Below are 18,966 nucleotides of genomic sequence, written 5' to 3' on the forward strand. Positions count from 1 at the left end.
CTGCAATGTTTGTATGTTCCAGTATTCTTCAACACAGCCTGAACACTCTAAGTCAAACTTTAGTTTAATTTCTTTAAGTAGTGTTCATGAATAGTTCTCCAGGCTTCTTTGAAGCAGTGGCGGAGCAGGGTGGTGGCTTACTGGGCTTAAGCCCGGGTTGTTTTGTCAGAAGCCCGGGGTCTTTTGAAGTGTAATTTTTTCATAGTTAGATGCCTGGCTGACAACTGTATAAAACAAAAACTACACACAATATTCAAAACACATAGTGCACACTGTGGGAATTTACGACTGTGCGTAAATCCCCCCTAATATTGGTATGATCCGAGCTCAGGCACTAAGCGACTGAGCGAGGGGCGGGGGAGAGCTGCTGCCTGCGAGTGCGCGGTTGGAGAAGCGCAGACTGAGGAGAACTGAAGTTTGACCAGGTACCAAAGAAAATCATTCGTACTGTAGAAATAATGTAAATATAACGGTGTATCATGAAAGATTGAGGTCAAACTGATCACTTAACATATATTACGTGAATTATTACGTTGATTATGAATCAACAAATGGCGAAATGAAAAACCAAACAACAACAATGCTGTTTTTTCAGTCCTAGCTTACATGTGTGTTTATTTCATATTTTCAGTTTTTCCCCCCACGGCTAAATAAATCAGTTTCAGTAATGCACTGATATACAAGAATGGACATAAGGAGCTTCTTTCAAAGAAAAAACTCTGGTAGATGTTATTTTATATATTATGCTTGTTGTTCAGTATATTTCTATGCAACACAAGAGTAATTTAAATACACAGCAGTATATTCACAGATATTTACATACACTTTAATGAAAACACAAGAACATTTTTGTTACTGTACAACATGAATTTAGAGTAAACTTGTTTTGTTTTGGATAAATAAATATTGAAATATCTTTTGAATCAGTTAAATGTCAGAATAAAGAGAGACAGAGCTGTCTATTTTTATCACTTTCATCAAATGTAGGAGTACATGTACACTAAGTTTATTGTTAATTAATAAGAAAACTCCAGAGGATTCCATTCTGAGCTGAAGAAGCTTCTGATAGGTTAGTAGAGTCCATGTGAGTAAACTGGTGGCACAGCTGTGGATGCATATAAGGCAAAACACAGAGCCTGTTTCTTTGAAATGGGAAAATCAAGAGATGTCAACCAAAACACCAGGAAAAGAACTGTGGAGCTCCATAAGTGTGGCTTAATTTTGAATACAATTTGGTGCCATTTACAATTAAGAAATACAGATAGTTTCTCTCTTTACTCTTAAAGTTAACAAATATGTTTTTTATATTTATCAACCTAAAAAAATAAACATTTAGTCTGATTTTTATGTTACAATTAAAAAAGTGTTTGTGTTTTGATCTGAAGAGTGTGTAAATATCTGGTTTCAACTGTATATTTGATACAGCCCTGATTTTGTTCTGCCTTGCTGCTTAATTAAAAAGCTAGTTTAAGGTGTCCTGCATATGTGATATATTTTTTTCCCTATATGAAGTCATTCTTTTTTAAACAAAACTCAAAACAGAGCCTATTAATCTTTCAGTCATTTCTTTCAAAATCTGATGATACCCACAACACTGCCCAACACCACAGACTGAAATGCAACCCCAAACCGTGATGAAGCCTCCGCCATGTTTAACAGATGGTTGTAGACAGTCACTGACCTTTTCTCACATACATATTGATAATGATTTGAATATTGAGTGATGAATGGCTTCTTGACAGCAACCTATCTATTGAGGCCATTTCTGATGAAGCTTCAGCAAACAGTAGATGGATTCACTGAAGGACTAGATGCATCTCTTGTGCCAGGTCTTTGCGGGATTTTTTGTTATTTCTTAAGAACACGACCCCAGATACTGTTCATCTACTTTAGACCTTGTTGCAAAAAACTGTTTAATGACATCAAACTGTGTTATCTTTGGAATATTTCATATATTAACCTGAGGAAAGTGAAACAAATTATTTGTTTTTGCAACAGGCTGTTAGTAACAAAAATACTCAGGCCACTGAAAATGCAAGAAAATCCCTCTCCTAGGAAGAAAAATATAATATAATATAAAAACATTTAATAAGAAATGCCACATGCTTTAATACTTTTACTCAGTACCGTATATTGTATGTTAATCTTTTCTTGAATATCCCAGTGAGATTATAAACTCCTTGTCTGTTGTGTCTTTGTAAAGTGTTTGGCCAAAACCAGTTTAACAGAACTGCTGAGCTCAATTTTTTAAAGTTTTAGATCTCTTTTACAGGAATGAAAACCATTCCTCGAAAAACAAGTGAAGTGACTGTGACAGTTCTAGCATAATATTGATATCCTTTTTATACTCAAAAAAGTCTTTTAGTGGCCCCTTGTGCCCATTATTAAAATATGTTTTTGTTTCTCCTCTTATTTATTCAAGTTTCTGCTTTCAAGTTGCTGATTTCAAATCTCCAGGCCTTATTAAGCAGGAAAACTAATAACTGATTTGATTTCGCTCACGCCTTCACTTTCAACTAAAGTGAGGTCTTAAGAAACAACTTGTACTGGGAGATGACTGAAAAACTAAAAGTGCCATAACGCTTCACTTTAAATTGGTTGTAGAAAAAAAGTGTCAAACATGACAGCTCTTTTTGTGGAAATGTAACAGGTTTTATTTAAGTTTTCTCTTTTAAATTTGCACTTCATACTAGTTTCTGAAAAAGGTTGACAACAGCCATACTCTTAAATTAAGTGACATCTCATAAACACCAAAATCTGCCCTTTGGACAGCGTGCATTTGTAGCGTGAGCGCAGCTTTTAGGTAGATGGTGTAGTTAGCTGAGCTTCATATCTGAATAAAAGAAGGCAGTCAACTTACTGAAACACACACATGCACAGGAGAATAACACCTCATCCTGTAGCTTCTCTCGCACCTAGTTGAGTATTATTGCTGAGTTGAGTGTTACCTGTCATTTTTTTTTTCATTGTTTCATATTTTCATGTGGTTTTCCTCGCGTCGCATTTTTTTCGTCTTTGTTCAGGGGGGAACACTCACTGCTGATTTTCAATTTGTTTTTAACACAGTGCGTGATTATTCCCCACACTGTTGGCTTGCGCTTTTGACAGCTGTGCGTGTTTGAGTGCATGTGCGTGTATTCCTCTGGGTTTGAGTGAGCGGGAGCTATGCGTGTGTACACGTGCACGCACCTTTGCATCTGTGTTTGTTGTTTGTGTACGTCAATATGTGGGAAAGGGAGAAATGACTGTTTTTGCCCGCTGTCCTCTTGAGCAAACACAACTGTAAAGTGTCTTTCAACACAGATAACAGCTCAGGCTGACAAAGCTGCTTTCCATGTGGGGTCTAATCCATGGAGACAAACACTCTCACACACACTCACACACTTTTCTGTAATCCTCACTCCTCTACCGTCTCTCATTGTCTGAGCTTCTATTCTCTGAGATGACACTTCAAAGCCGGTGTAACAACACATTGTCTATCTGCCCCTGCACACAGCTCTAAAAGACTTTAAACTCCCCTAAGTCTTTGGTTTCAATGTCTCCCCGCACGGACAATGCTCAAAGCCTCTAATCTCACACACTTATGGTGGCCTAATACACTTCATACTTATGTGACATTGTGATGCATATGTGTCTGACTGTGTATTGTGGATGTGCTAAGAACACAGTCTGTTCAGAAATCACTATATCAAGTAGACGGGCTTCACATAATATGATAGATCAGGAAACAATATAGAAAACTCTTCAGGAAGCCAGGCTGTGTCTGACTGACTGGCTAACGGCTCAATCAGTAAATCTAAATTGCCATCCAAAATCAAAGTCCTTGCAGATGACAGCTTCACTTCCTGTTGTTGGCTCGTTATATACAACAGAGGAACACTTCACTCGCAGGCTTTGCAGAAATATTTTCATTTGTTTTCAGACTGTCTTTTATCCTGAAATATCTAACACGTTAGTTTTTTTAAGTCACTGACACTATTATAGTAGTGTCATGGTACCGGATCGTTGAGCCAGTGTTCTCTGTTTTGTGACCTTTTGCATCATGTTGAATTCATTTTTTGATTTTGAGAAGTGAACCTTTTTTCTGGATTTTATTAGGCCGGGTTTTCTTGTTTAGTTCGTGTGACTAGAAATGGTAGCGTTTGGTAATCCCTGTTAATTTTCCTGCTATATTATTAGAGGTCTCTAGTTTAGTGTTAAGTTAATTTAGGGTTATCAGTTTATGTTCCCGCTTCTTTGGTCTGGTATTTCTGTTTTGTTGTTTGGCTTCCCCTCCTGTCAGTCATGTCTCTTGCCCTCTCTCTCCCTCTCATCCCTGTCATATCTCTGTGCTGTCTCCATGTTCTTCTCCCTGTGTTTTCTCCTTTGTCTCCCCCCGTCTGTCATGTGTTTCTATGTTTGTTTATCCCCATCTTTGTGTCAAGCCTGTGTGTCCTTGTCTGAATCTTGGTTTGCGTGCTACTTCCTGTTTTATCTTTGACAGTCCCTTTTTTTTTTGCTTCCCCTGTCTCGTTATGCCTGATTTGAAAAAAAAAAAAGAACATAATAACAAAGTGATTGAAATTCTTGCAAATGTATTTTAAAAAGAAACAATTTTACAGCATGTGCGTGTATTCATCATTTGCCATAACACTCAAAAATGAGCTCAGGTACATCCTGTTTTCACTGATGATCTATCAGATTTTTCTACAACTTAATTGGAGTCCACCTGTGGTAAATTCAGTTGACTGGACATGATTTGGAAAGGCACATGTTTGTATGGATAAAGTCCCATAGTTGAGGATTGTATCAAGTCACAGATATGGGGAATGGTACAGTAACATTTCTCCAGCACTGAAGGTCCTGTAATCCGGTAATCTGTAAATGGAAGAAGTTTAAAACACCAGGGCGCTTCCTAGATTTGGTTCCCCGACCAGTATGAGTGATTGTGGAAGGTCCTTTGTGAGGCAGGTGACCAAAAACCTGATGGACACTCTGACAGAGTTTGAACATTGCTCTGTGGAGAGAGGAGAAGAAGGAGAACCATTTCTGTAGCACTCCATCATCAGACCTGTATGGTAGAGTGGCCAATCAGTTTAGGCCCCGGATGGCTTGGGGATAGAAGCTCCTCTTGAGTCTCTCTGTCCTTACCCGGATAGTGCGGAACCTTCTGCCGGATTGCAGAAGTTGGAACAGTTTGTTGCCAGGTTGGGATGGGTCCTTCAGTACCTGCGCTGCTCTAGTCCGGCATCTCCTGGTGTAGGTGTCCTGAAGGGGGTGGGGGGGAGCAATCCTGCAGCAGCGTTCTGCTGTACAGATCACTCTCTGAAGAGCTATTTGGTCATTAACACAGCTGTTCCCAAACCAGGATGTGATGTTCTGTGTGAGGATGCTCTCCACAGCACCTACATAGAAAGTCCAGAGGATCGCTAGCGAGACCCTGAACTTCCTCAGTTGTCGGAGGTGATACAGGCACTGCCTAGCCTTTTGGTCTGGACCTGAATGTAGGCAGACCATGTCAGGTCTGAGGAGATGTGGACACCAAGATACTTGAAGGACTGCACCCTCTCCACTGGAGCTCCATTGATGATAGTGGGCTTGTAGTCTCTGTGCTGACTCCTTCTGAAGTCCACCACCAGCTCCTTGGTCTTGCCAACGTTCAGCTGGAGGTGGTTATCCTGGCACCATGATGCCAGATTCTTCACTTCGTCAATGTAGCCCGCCTCATCGTTGTTGGAGATGGCGCCCAACACCACTGTGTCGTCAGCAAACTCCACAATGGTGTTGGAGCCATGGGTGGCTCCGGATCTGTGGTGTCTGGAATGGAGGAGGAGATGATGTTCTTCAAGGCACATGACACATGACAGGCAAATGACAACCCACCTGGTGTTTGCTAAAATGCACCTGAAGGAGCCTCAGACCAGATTGAACTTTTTGGGCTGAATGCTAAGAGTCATGTCTGACCTGCCCAATACCAGTGCTACACCGTGCTACAGTGAAGCATGGTGGTGGCAGCATCATATTATTCTAGGGATGTTTTTTGGCAGCAGGAACTGTGAGGCTAGTCAGGATTAAGGGAAAGATAAATGGAGCCATGTACAGAGAGAACCTTGATGATAACCTCCTCCAGAGCGCTATGAACGTTGGACTGGAGCAAAGTTTCAGGTTAGAAAAGGACAACGACTGTGAATTCCTTGACCCAGCCATAGTCCAGCCATAAACCTGACTGAACATCCCTAGGCTGTGCAGGGTGTTCCCTATCCAACCTGAGGGATCTTGAGAAGTTCTGCAAAGAAAAAGGGAAGAAACTGTTCAAAAGTAGGTATGCCATGCTTGTAGCATCATTCTCAAAAAGACTTGAGGCTATAATTGCTAGCATAGGTGCTTCAATAAAGAATAATAACAATGTCATTGTGTAGAAGTATGGAACAAGTGAAGTAGTATGAATACTTTCTGCATGCACTGTACCATTCAAAACATTAGCTTCCCACACTTTCTACAGGTTTGCCAAGTGATGATTGGTTGGTTTGGATCCTGTAGCTCTGTAGCTTCACCTGGTCACTGGGTCAGTGAGTGTCGAGGCCATTGCATTCTTCAGTCACATCATTATTTCTATTTTTGAAACACCCATGCACAAACACACAGTGTCATTTTTTGTAACCACTATAGAGGTTGACAGTGATACACCCCCTGTCACCGGCACTACTAGCCTGCCGGGGAGCTATTGATTGGCCCTGACAGAACCAATTACATTCAGTGACAGATAGAGACATGGAGCTGTCCACAGGGAGGAGGCAACAGTGAGAGTGAGACAGTTTCACTCTCTTGCATTTGATAAATAGAAAATACAAGTCAAAGGAACATAGAATAGACCCCCCCATATTTATTTATGACGGCTGGACAACTGCTTTAATTTGCATCTCTTTTCACTTTGTTTGAATATGATTAAATTTTTTTGTAGTCTAAGTTTAGGTATGAATGCTGATTTGAATTTGATACTTAAAGAACTTTGAAAACATACAATATACGTTCAGCTGAGCAAGAGAATATTTCAAAATAAAATACAAGCAAACTAGTCCCAGTTTTGAGCATTGCACTGTGCCCTGCATCAATCTGCCATCTGAGTGAAAGTTAAAGTGGCCTCATGAGCATGAAACGTCATCACCACCTGTTGCCTGAAACGGTGGATCTAAAAGCTGTGTACTCTGTACGGAGGCTGTGAACAGCTCAAATGATCTGCGGAACAATAATCTGCATACAGCTTCTAATTTGGGTCATTTTCACCTATGTGTGACAAAATGCATTGTTTCCAGCCTCTGATTATCATTTCAGACACAAGCACAAAATCACACAGACACAGCTACAGCACAAAAACACAAGTTGCTGCATGAAAACAGTCATTTAACAATATTTTTTGTTAAAAATGTGTCTACCTAATCTACAGGGTGTATGACTACCAGCGTGTGCCAGCTTCCTTTTCTCCCCTACCCCTGGGACCCAGTCTTGCCAAGCGATCCCGTTCCTCCTCCTACTCCTCTGGGCACAGACGCAGCCGAGACAGAACCCACTCCAAAAGCTCCAGAGCCCACTCTACTTGTTCAGCCACAGCCAAGTGTGAGCAATATGAATGGGATGTCACTGAGATTTGATTGTTGTGGAAAAAACGTAACAAACAAATTTTAAAAAATAAATGGCTTTATTTTACATCTTAAATTAGACAAGTTGGATAATGTAGGTTCCCATTGTTTGCCTAAAATGGTAGTAAAGTTCTATGCATTTAAACTTACATGCTTAATAAATATATTTTATAAAAAAGAACTCATGCATTTTACACTGGCAGTTTTGTAGTTTTGTCTCTCTACACACCATCACAGTGAACTCTAAAATCAACCAATTAATTGAAGTGCAGACTTTCAGCTTTAATTCAAGGGGTTGAAAAAAATCATTGCATTAATTGTTTAGAAATTGCAGAAATTTCTAGTCCTCCATTTTCCCAGAGTTAATTAGACAGTTGACTGACAAGCAGTTTCACGGCCCGTTCCCTCGTTTTTCCATGACAAGCAGATGAAAGATATAGAGTTGTTTCCAAGTATTGAACTTGAATTTGGTAGTTGTTCACAGGGACTCTTAGTATGAGGTCAAAACAGATGTTGATAGAAGTGAACCAAACAGTAGATTCAGAGGCAGAATAAAAGTCTTTATCATCAGTCCAGAAATTCTTTGGGCAGAATAAACCATGATTAACTTGTACTGGAATGATGGGAATAGAAAAGTACAGAGGAGAAAGGGAACATTTCATGATCTGAAGCATACTGCATGTATGTCCATTACGACTTTACGGCATGGCATACAGCATGTATGGCTGTGGAACCGGATCACTATTGTTTTTTGATGATGTGACTGCTGATAGAAGGAGGAAATGCAGCATTTGATGATGTCTGCATCTCAATCACATCTTAATTCATTTAAAATTTACTGTGGTGATGTACAGGGACAAAATTACATGTATATATGCATCTAAATATTTATGGACCTAACTGTATATTGCTCCAGTGTCCTCAAAGAGGTCTCACACTAGCTGAAGTACATTCAGAATTCTTTCCAAAGGTGTTTCCAGGTCGTGTAATTTCCTAATGTCGCTTACATTTTCTCGCTCTCGCTGTCCTTGCAGTGGGGATGGAGGAGTTGCAGGTGATTAAAAAGGAGCTGACTCTGATAAAGACACAGATCGATGGGCTGCTTGACAGTCTTGACAGGATGGACACACAGAGGAATGACCACAAAGGTGAGACACTCATTCAGAAAGACAGTGGAGTCGAGTGGCTGTAAGATCGAATGATAGATAATCCATTTGCACATCAGAATCATTTTAAGGAGGACTCCGGCAATATGCCACATTCAGATTCCTGCTTGATTAGCTCCTCCAGTCACAACCCCAATCAAAACGATTCAGGATCTGTACTGCAGGGAAACTGGGGGATGGGAATGCACTGCATGGATGGAGCCACTCTTATTTTACCTGACAAATCAATTATTTTCCCCCAGTCAGGATCTTTTAAAAAGTTGAATCCAGGCAGATATAGGCTGTCGGGGGAGAGGTGTATAGATTTATGGTTGGGATCAAATTATGGAACATGCTGAACAAACAGCGTGGTTGAAGTAACTGACTGATGAGACTTCTGCAAACGCAAATAATCAAGTACTGTGAACGGCAGCCGATCGCTACACACAGAAGGAAGTGCTGTTGCTGCCCTCATGTGGACATCTCCAGGTCACTGCAGCTGGCTACGAAAAAACGTCTCAGGGAATAAAGGACAAAGCTCTATTGTCCTCCTTAAGGAAATTATTTTAGCCTCTGCCTTAATTAAACCGACCATAACTGAAACACTGAGTTTACACCACTCCCTCTCACTTGATGCAGTTCAACCTCCTCTGAGCTCCCAACCCCTCAGTCACTGCTACACTTAAATGTTGTTGAGTGAAGACAGTACTTTAACCTTGAAACCATTATCACAACATTCGACTAAAAAAACAGTCCTGGACAACCTTCATTTTACTATCTGTGGATTTGCACCTGCAAAAGTCTGTGTTAAAACTCTCCTGTCTACTTTGATTGACCTTGGCTGATAGATAGCTCTCATCTTTATATTAATTTATCTCCAGCTTTGCTTCATTCCCCTGTCCCTCACTGTCTAGCCTTGCCGTCTCTCATCTCCCTCTCGCTATCATCACATCTGTCCTTCATCTTGTCACTCCCACTCATTTTTCTACCTGTCATCTAGTATAAAATCAGAGAACACGAATTTTCTTCAATACGCTGTGCGAACAGCAATTAATCTCAAATAAAACTGCGAATGTCGTGTGTACATATGTTTATTCTTTTTCTTTTTTTTTTTTAGGGTCTCCACTGAGAGAGGATAGTCCAGTTGGCTCACCATATGCTGCATCACCCAGCAGCCCAGAGCACTCCCTTTCCTCCCTCTCCCCTCCTAGTTCCCGCCATCGAATTCACAAGGAGAGCCCTGACCTGAGAGAGCCTGACGATGACCACCACACGGTAAATGATGTTTATGAAGCATATGCTAGTTTAAGGGGATACAGATGCTATGACCAAAAAAAGTTTAATATTTTGCCTGGAACATTATTTGGGTCTCTGTTAGGGCTACATTTTGTGAATATGGATGGGGAGTAATGTTGTATAATTGTTATTATTTTTTTAGAAAACATTGTTTTTACTTGAAAGTCATACAGGCAAGAAGCCCACATATTTCAGTCTTATGAGTGGCTTGGACATTAAGCAAGACTTTGCTTCTTGAAATCAGCGTATACTGGCATAACAAAATTTTCCTGAGTCATTCTGAGCTGGCAGTTAATGAAACGCCTTCTTTGTTTCCCTCCCACTGTCTGTCTGCCTGTTTGTCTGTCACAGATGAGCAACCACAGCTCTGACCCTGAGGAGGAAATATGAAGGAGGAATGTGAGAGAACGTAAAAGACATGGATAAGGTGCCAAACATGGAGGAAGAGAACCTGAGCCATCAGGCTAACACCCACATCAGAAGCTCAACATAGGGTGTACATATCAAATAACATAATGCATTTAATTGAATCACAGCAACTTGTTTAACGTGACCATGATCCAGATACAGATCAATTTTGAGAAGCAAGTACACATACATCCAACTGACCAGAACTTGACAGGCTTACCTAAGAGAGTGACAGATAGACCGTGACCTTGCTGTAACAAATAAACAAAACAGAACGATGACTTTATAAATTTTACACGTCTACCTGAAATGAACCAGTTCTACTGTATGAGTGAGTTTGCACCAACAGCAACACTCCAGCATGAATCTCAATGTTTCAGCAAAATAGATATGAATCATTAAATCATAATGACACAAACCTGCCAGTTTATTTTGCTCACGTCACAGGCGGTATAAAAGATGGACGTAGCTACCGTGATGTCTCACACTGGTTTCTGAAGTCCTGTTTTGAAGCCTGGAGATGAGCATTTGGCAAACTGGAGAGTGACGTCTCACTTGCTAATGAGCATGCGATTTCGTACCACAGATAAGCCTCTATTTTGAAACACAGTATTACCCAGGTTTATAAAACAAACTAATTTCTTTTTTTAAATTCAGTGTGACCAAAAATGAGTGACAGAACCCATAAACTGAGCAGGAATGTGTTTACAGGGGTCAAGTCAGAAAGTCATTTTCCCATGGACTTCTAAAGGACCTGAAGTCTTTGTGCAACCACACTGGTGTCTATCAGATAGTATGCAGGTTTTCAAGCACGTCCTCATTAGTTTAATTTTTCACTTCAGATTGTACTTTTTTACCATGCATGGGTCACTCTGGGTTTTTATTTCTTTGTTTTTATGAAAACAGATGACATAGATTAATGTCAGACTTTACACACATTAATCATTTATAGATACTGTTAATATGAGTGTTTCTACAGATGGTTCATCATTTTGTTTGGGGTTTTTTCCTTTCCCCCTGGAAACAGCAAAATCATTCAGTGTTACAAAATGTCTAAAGGCCTTAAGGACCTTGAAGTAAATCATGCACAAAACACATAGGACTAGATATTAATTAAGCATGGGTTTTTCTCAACCATGTAAACATGCCGCTATTTCCAAATTAACACTAGAACTGGAATATTGTGTGGACAGTATAATGAAAATGAACTCTGTGTTACTTCAAGTATTCTAAACTCTGCACACAGCTCTTTCATTTTTAAACCTTAACTCATATTTTCCAGATATCAGAATTTAGCTGGATAATCACTCAGGAGATAAATGGTTTGTTTTCCACCTGTAGGTATGAGTATGAATGATATACTATACCCATTAAGTATTTTCAGAAGGAAAGAGTATTTTATCTCCTTTAAGTGTATTAGAGTAATGTTATAACTCTCTTCCTCTATGTATTAGACACTTTAAGATGTGCGAAGACCCAGGTCAGTGTAATAATGTGTATTATTGTATACTTTTCTGTAATTGTTTAGCCGTACAATTTTAATCTTGCTTTAGGACTTCTGTGTGTTTTTTTAAAGAAAATAATGATATTATTATAATTCCTATGGTGTTACATGTTTTTGTTTGCATTCTTAAGATATTGCCAAGTGGAAATACTCATTGTCATTGTAGTAAAAGTATTTTCATATTGAGTATAAACATTATTTGTGGTGTTGTGTTTTTATTCTGAAAGACCGAGGCAAAAGCAGACATTTGATAAGACTTTCCAGCAGCCTGTGAATTTCTGCTGAGTCAGAAAACACTGAAACAAAATATGACTAATTTTTTTATATATGTCAGAGTTTGAAAAACAAAAATCCACCTACAGCCTTTCCATCAGCAGCTGTCTCTTTAGAAAGCTGGCTTAGCCTGTGAGAGATAATTAAGAGAGAAAGAGAAAGCTTTACTGAGCTGAGATACGGAGGCCACGTGGGGAAAATGGCCAGGTTTCAGTTTAATTTAGGCCATAGGTCACAAGGACCTGAAAGGGTACTAAAAACTAAGACATGTAAAAATCTTTTGCTCTCTTTTTCTCATCAGTAATAATATGAACGATTAATAAACAAACATGAGATGAAGACATGAAATGAAATGTAGCCAAATAGGACAGCCTGGTGATTTTTAGTGATTGATGATGCACATTAACCACATTGCCGTCTTGCGCTCTAATGTCAGCATGTACCTGATGATATAGTTTGATATGGAAGCATCAGAAAAAAAGAACAGCACTGCTAAAAAGTCACCATTATGAACTGTGAAGCAGAGCTCTGCTGTCAACAATAAAATCAACAAGCCTTTATATTTAACAACTCTGATGCTGAACTCCGGGAGCTGAATTTGAAGCTGGAGGTTAAGGTTGAGTGGTTCATATAAAATTATGTTGTGAATATTCTTTTGTGAAATTCAAGCAGGGGGAAGATGTGAGAATGCAACTTTGTTACTTTTAATGCCATTTACTGTGCTAATCTGCTCGGCCCCAGAGGAAGCAACTTTAATCATCCAAGTTCAAAGTGCTGAAAACGAAGTGTGACAAAAGGAGCTCTTGCATAACTAGCGTGCTGTTGACAAAAAGATAAGCACATGTGAACTGAATGTCATACTGAAGAGGACAGTGTTCAGAACTTTGTGGGGGTTTTGTAATAAAGATCTGAAGCTGTTACATATACACCATAAAATTACATTACTCAGTAAAAAGCTGCAAACCCAGAATTTTTATTCCTCAGTGCTCATGAGCGCTTCCAGGCTGCAGCAACTGAAGAGTCAGATTTTGCCTGATAATAAGGTAAGTGTAACATTTTAAGAAATACATGATAAAACTGAAGATTTGTGATTTTAAAATAAAGTGAAACAGCATTATATAGTCGATAGGTTGTTATGTACTATAACTTATGGCTGAGGTGACATTAGTTTTAGTTAACAGTTCAATATCAAATATAACAAAATATGCTATTTTTAATTATTGAACACAGTCTTGTGGCAAATTTAAACCAAGGGTTCTGCTGTGGTTGCTGTCTAAAATCTTTAAAGTGCCAAAGATAGTTTAACATTGCAAGAACTCACTGGTGCTTTAAGAAAACTACACCAGCACCAGTATCTCATTTGTAAGATGCAAATGTGTGGATATAGTTTCATCTTAATATTACTATTTTAATGTGATTCCTCCATATTAAGCTGCTCTGTTTAAAGTCCTATGTCTTCGGTCTGTAGCTCACAGCAATGTCAGAATCACCTAGTCCTCTGACCACACATGTGCTGAACACTGCAGTGGGTGTCCCCGGGTCAAATATGGCCCTCAGCCTTTATCAACAAGACCCCTCCACAAACACCTGGAATTTAATCACCACCGGGTAAGAACCTGAAAAAAAAAGCATCACCAAGAAACCTATAATTAGTTGAAAATCTCAAAGACTGCTGTAAAAGTTGATGTCTTTGTGCAAAGCTCTTCAATCTTATGCTTTTTGAACAGGACCACTAATGATGATGGACGTTGCCCTGGACTTATCACAAAACAATCATTTAAATCTGGTGTGTACAAAATGCATTTTGAGACGGCTCAGTATTGGGCGAGTATGGGAGAGACCTGCTTTTACCCGTATGTTGAGGTGAGGAAATGCTAAAACTGTTGATATCTCACTATTTACTTGTGGTGTCATCACAATTTTTGAGACTAAATCGGTAAATTTGTGTCCAATTTAAACCATTTGTATGGGCTTGAATATTAATCTTATCTCTGTAATCTTTCTGTTTTTCTTCTTGAAGATTGTCTTCACCATAAATGACCCTGGGCAAAAGTACCATATCCCTCTGCTTCTGAGTCGTTTCTCTTACAGTACATACAGAGGGAGCTAGATATCAAGCAAGAGGAACCTCCTGAGATTACTCCACCTGTCAGCTGTTTGACACATCACATGATGGCACTGAATGAACTGTCACACATATTGGACATATTGACAAGGCACAATACTCCATTTCAATTATTCTTTTTGTTGTAATAGTGCCACAATACCATATTTTCTTTCTTTAAAAAAACAAATAAAAAACACTTATTAATATATGCTGTACTTTATTTTAAGATGTGTAACGTCTAAACTATCAAATAATACATCTGTCTAAATCACCAGTTTCTGTATGTGATACAAATTGAAACATATTGATTGATCAATTGTGTTACATGTGCACTGCCTTTAAAAAGACAGTAACCTTCAAGAAACCCCTCCAGGTCCTGTGAAACCTGAGAGTATATCATCACAAGAACCATACAAATCGCTGTAGGATAAAGTTAAGATTTTTCATATTTCCAGTTAGAGATCCTTCTTTCAGTATTACCCCTATGAGGTATAAGTAATTATTGGTGGTAACTTTGGCCACAGCGCTACCCTAACCTTATATTTTGGAGAAAAATCAAACGGACTTCCTGGGAAAAAATGTTATAATGATTGCCAAGACACTTTACCCTACCGCCTACTGGTGTTGGCCAGAGGGGCCGATGGCGCGATATGGCAACCTCGCTCCTGTCAGTCTGCCCCAGGGCAGCTGTGGCTACAATCGTAGCTGCTTCCACCAGTGTGTGAATGTGAATGAATAGTGGCATTGTAAAGCGCTTTGGGTGCCTTGAAAAGCGCTATATAAATCCAATCCATTATTATTATTATTAAGACTTGGGAGAATAAAATATATAACTTCAGAGGCATAATGATACAGTGCACGACTGAGTGAGCCTGACTCTCTCATTGATTGATCGAGCCTGTCGGATCTGTTTTTCTGACGTCGATTATCCTTCCTTCAGTTAGGCTGGGCCTAGCCTGTGATAGCAGTTTAGTGGGAATTTTATTGCGATACACCATCCCAGTTTTGACTTTTAGGTCACTATTACGGTTATAAAAAATGGCAGACGAAGAATTAGAGGCGATTAGGCGGCAAAGAATGGCGGAGCTACAGGCAAAGCAAGGGGTAAGAACCGAATAGGCACCGGAAAGCATGGTTTCACCCGCCTTATATGGAGATGCTGAGTTCAGTATACTGCTAGCTAGTGTAGCTAAAACAAAAACAAACCACCACTTAACTCTAACTTAAGGGATATACACAGCTAACTTAATGAGCCTCATGTTTGGTGCAGATGATATTTGCTTCCTCATCTAGATGTGTTAACATCACCATAGTGCTAGCTTTGTATCAGTCAGCGCTTACCCCTCTGAAAATCGAAGCGCTGGCTTGTTGGAACAAAATTGAACAAATTTTTAGACTTGCTACTGATGGAGTGGTCGTTATGCTTCCTCCTTTCTACAGATAATTTGTGTGTGTGTGTTTATCTAAACTTTGACATTAGCACAGCATGTGAGTAAGCGGCAGCAATTTCTGACGTGTTTAGTGAACTGTCAGTAGTCTAATACATTACCATATGTCAGAAATAAGTATTTATACTAATTCACATGCAGTGCAGTGATTAGAGAGTCCTCACGTGTCTGGGTTTCTGTCATTGTTTTTGAAAATATTTGGCACTCATAAATTTCTATTTTATGTCTTTTTGTGACCTCAAAAAATACAGTGATCGGTGGGTTTTAAATCTCATTGATGATATCCAACTTACCTCAAGAAGACTGTAATTGGAACTTTTCACTGAATGTGCCTATATATATAAATCTGTCATATGAGTTTTGTTTGTTTGTTGACAGTAGTCTAACTTTATTTGTTACAAAATAGAGAACATACTGGACTTTAATTCATTGTCTAGAGGACATTATAGAGTACCTACCATTAAAAAAAATATCCAAAGCAACAAATTAACAAACTCGATTAAAGATAAGCCATTATGGTATACTTTGCTATACTGGTTTAAGTAAAATATAGAATTTTTAAAAACAAAACGAAGAAACTTGAAAACATAACCGAAGAGATTGCTCTCATGGTCCTTCTTGTATCGTCAGACCTGAAAATAACAGCGAATAAGTTACTTTATCAAATTTTCACCATTACCAACATTAAAGTACTGTTTGATTGGTGGATGGAATAAAATAAAAATGTCTACCAGTTAGCTGAATGTATAAATAAAATCTGTATTTAATGGTGCTGTCCTGTATACTTCCAGGAAGGTAATAATCAGCAAGCAGAGGAGGCCAAACAAAGGTACGATGTGTAATTGATCAAAAAAGAAACTACTTTAGCTGAATTTTTCCTGTTTATAGTACTTGTACTTGCATAAAGGACTGTTTTTTTAAGACTAACTGTTATATGCCTTAAGTATTGCACTTGTTTTGTAACTGAACCAAAATATTTCCATACAGCAGAAATGTGTATATATACCTTCAGTTGAATATATTTTTTCCTATTTAACTCAGTCTTATTCATATAGTGCCAAATTACAACAACAGTCACCTCAAGGTGCTTATTATTGTAAGGTATAGACCCATTACATTAATACGGAGAAACCCCAACAATTAGATGAGCCGCTGTGAGCCAGCACTGAAAGTTTTTGACATATATTTAATATCTAAACTCTCAGTGTAGCTGACCAACCTGGTATTCTTACTGCTTAACTTCTATATAAATGCAGTATCTTTTTGTTTTCTTTTAGTTGGTCTCAGTTGACCAATGTAATTGTTTTCTAATTACAGAGAAACAGATATGAGGAACTCCATATTGGCTCAAGTTCTAGACCAGTCTGCCCGTGCGAGATGTAAGTGTGGTTTCATATACTGTATATCCTTCATCCTAATAAAACTCCTCTTTCGAAATTAATAGTGCTGTCTCATTGTATTTTATTTTTTAGTGAGCAATCTTGCCTTGGTGAAGCCAGAAAAGGCAAATGCAGTTGAAAACTATCTCATTCAAATGGCTCGTTTTGGAAAGCTGGGAGGAAAGGTAAGAAAGTACAGACATGGGGAAAAGTTTTCACAGCACTCTCTGCGATCCTATGAAAAACTAAATACACCCCACCATTCAGTATCTTGTAAAACCACCTTCAGCCAAGCTGTAGTTGTCAGGCAGATTTAGCACTATAATATTTCCGTGTACAGTGGAGTTTGCAGTTAACTCAACTGCAAGGTGCCTGCATGGTGCCAGCAAAGTGCCAAACCTCTGCTTTCAGAGGTGGTCACACGACTGACGATCATTTAAGTTCATTTAAGCAGCAAGAGTGTATGTAGTTTTTCACTATGCATTCCTCTCAAAACTCTTTTTTTTTTTTCCTCAAATGACTTTAACTTTGAATGCTTCTAGCAAAACATATTGAATAAACTCATTTCCACTTTTGTCAGATTACAGAATCAGGCTTGATCGAGATCCTAGAAAAAGTCAGTCAACAAACAGAAAAAAAGACAACCGTTACAGTAAGTTTCTCTGAAATGTCACATACATTTGATTTTTTTTCCTGTAATTTATATGTATTACATTTCTAATACACTCTACTTGACAGTTCAACAGACGGAGGGTGATGGACTCGGATGATGAGGACGACTATTAACTTTCAACAGGAGCTCTGGAATGAGCAACCAAATCAGAGCAGTTGACATGCTTTGCTGGGACTCTGACAGGATCGCTGACTAGTGTGTTCCTGTTAGCTGAACCCTGAGATGCCACACTAGCTTCTGTGTGTCTTTGGAAACTACCAACCAAGATGGGAAAACAAGGACTTTGATATTGCAGCATTTGGTGGGATTGTTGAACACAATGTCAATTAACATTTTATTTTGTAAACTCTTCAATCTAGATGCTACAAATTTTTACTGCTTATCTGACAGCTCATGGCACTGTTTGACTCTCCTAGTCCATCTCAGTAGTTTCCTTTATTTTCACCACGGTTCATGCATTTTCTTCAAACATTAGAAACTAGTTAAAATGCAGATGATACTGATGTTAATGCATTTTATGTGGGTCTACTCTTTAATTGCCATCTAGGCTACTATCCCATTAGCTGTTATTCTAGGATTCTTGTTGCTGATGTGTACCTTGAGGGTTCACATATAATTAAATGAGCCTTAAATTGAAATGTTTTTCCTTGTTAGTGGACTGTTTCTAAATTTGTCCTTCACCATTTAAATGAGTGTTAAATCTTTTTTTTTTTAAGTTTCCATTTAGAATTAAACACAAATTGTATTCCACTGACTTGAACATCAAATATCACAACATCAATACACAGTAACGTCCCCACCATACAAAGGTAGACTGTCAGTCTATGGAGGTGGATAATTGACTCTGGACTTTTTGCTTTATAAATAAGTTCACATTTTGACATTCAATTCAGAAGCAGGAGTTAACAGACTGCCAAATGTATCCAACAACTTTTGAAATAAAATGCAAGATGAGGAAATGTGTTTTATATTAATATACTTTATTATCTCTATAAAAGTCTGTCCGAAATCACTGTAGTCACCAAACTGACAGAACTGTTTTTATTGGTGTCAGTACCAATAATGATGTACAGTATAAGAAAGCATTTAATGTACCTCAGTTGTTCATTACATGTCA

At 38.7% G+C, this 18,966-nt stretch overlaps 3 protein-coding genes across 3 annotated transcripts in view; all 3 read left to right on the forward strand.

Annotated features, from left to right (window-relative positions):
* Window positions 1-12,157, forward strand: part of LOC102211565 (heterogeneous nuclear ribonucleoprotein C-like) — a 40,559-nt gene extending 28,402 nt beyond the window's left edge. Inside the window, exons 4-7 of the mRNA XM_005752944.1 lie at window positions 7,424-7,593; window positions 8,651-8,764; window positions 9,879-10,036; window positions 10,409-12,157. Of these exons, the coding sequence (XP_005753001.1) occupies window positions 7,424-7,593; window positions 8,651-8,764; window positions 9,879-10,036; window positions 10,409-10,447 (481 nt within the window). The 3' untranslated portion in view covers window positions 10,448-12,157. The remainder of the gene's footprint in view (window positions 1-7,423; window positions 7,594-8,650; window positions 8,765-9,878; window positions 10,037-10,408) is intronic.
* Window positions 12,158-13,118: 961 nt separating this feature from the next.
* uraha (urate (5-hydroxyiso-) hydrolase a) lies at window positions 13,119-14,538 on the forward strand. The gene is made up of 4 exons (XM_005752945.1): window positions 13,119-13,285; window positions 13,711-13,850; window positions 13,970-14,105; window positions 14,263-14,538. The coding sequence occupies exons 1-4, from the start codon at window positions 13,232-13,234 to the stop codon at window positions 14,350-14,352; spliced, it is 420 nt and encodes a 139-aa protein (XP_005753002.1). The 5' UTR covers window positions 13,119-13,231; the 3' UTR covers window positions 14,353-14,538.
* A 683-nt stretch (window positions 14,539-15,221) lies between these two features.
* Window positions 15,222-18,812, forward strand: pdcd5 (programmed cell death 5). The gene is made up of 6 exons (XM_005752946.1): window positions 15,222-15,453; window positions 16,589-16,626; window positions 17,115-17,176; window positions 17,270-17,361; window positions 17,757-17,828; window positions 17,915-18,812. Exons 1-6 carry the CDS (start codon window positions 15,388-15,390, stop codon window positions 17,960-17,962), a joined length of 378 nt encoding a protein of 125 aa, XP_005753003.1. The 5' UTR covers window positions 15,222-15,387; the 3' UTR covers window positions 17,963-18,812.
* The last annotated feature ends 154 nt before the right edge of the window (window positions 18,813-18,966 follow it).

This window comes from Pundamilia nyererei, unplaced genomic scaffold (genome assembly GCF_000239375.1).
Source record: "Pundamilia nyererei isolate P.nyererei 1_Seehausen unplaced genomic scaffold, PunNye1.0 scaffold00392, whole genome shotgun sequence".
Lineage (NCBI taxonomy): Eukaryota > Metazoa > Chordata > Actinopteri > Cichliformes > Cichlidae > Pundamilia > Pundamilia nyererei.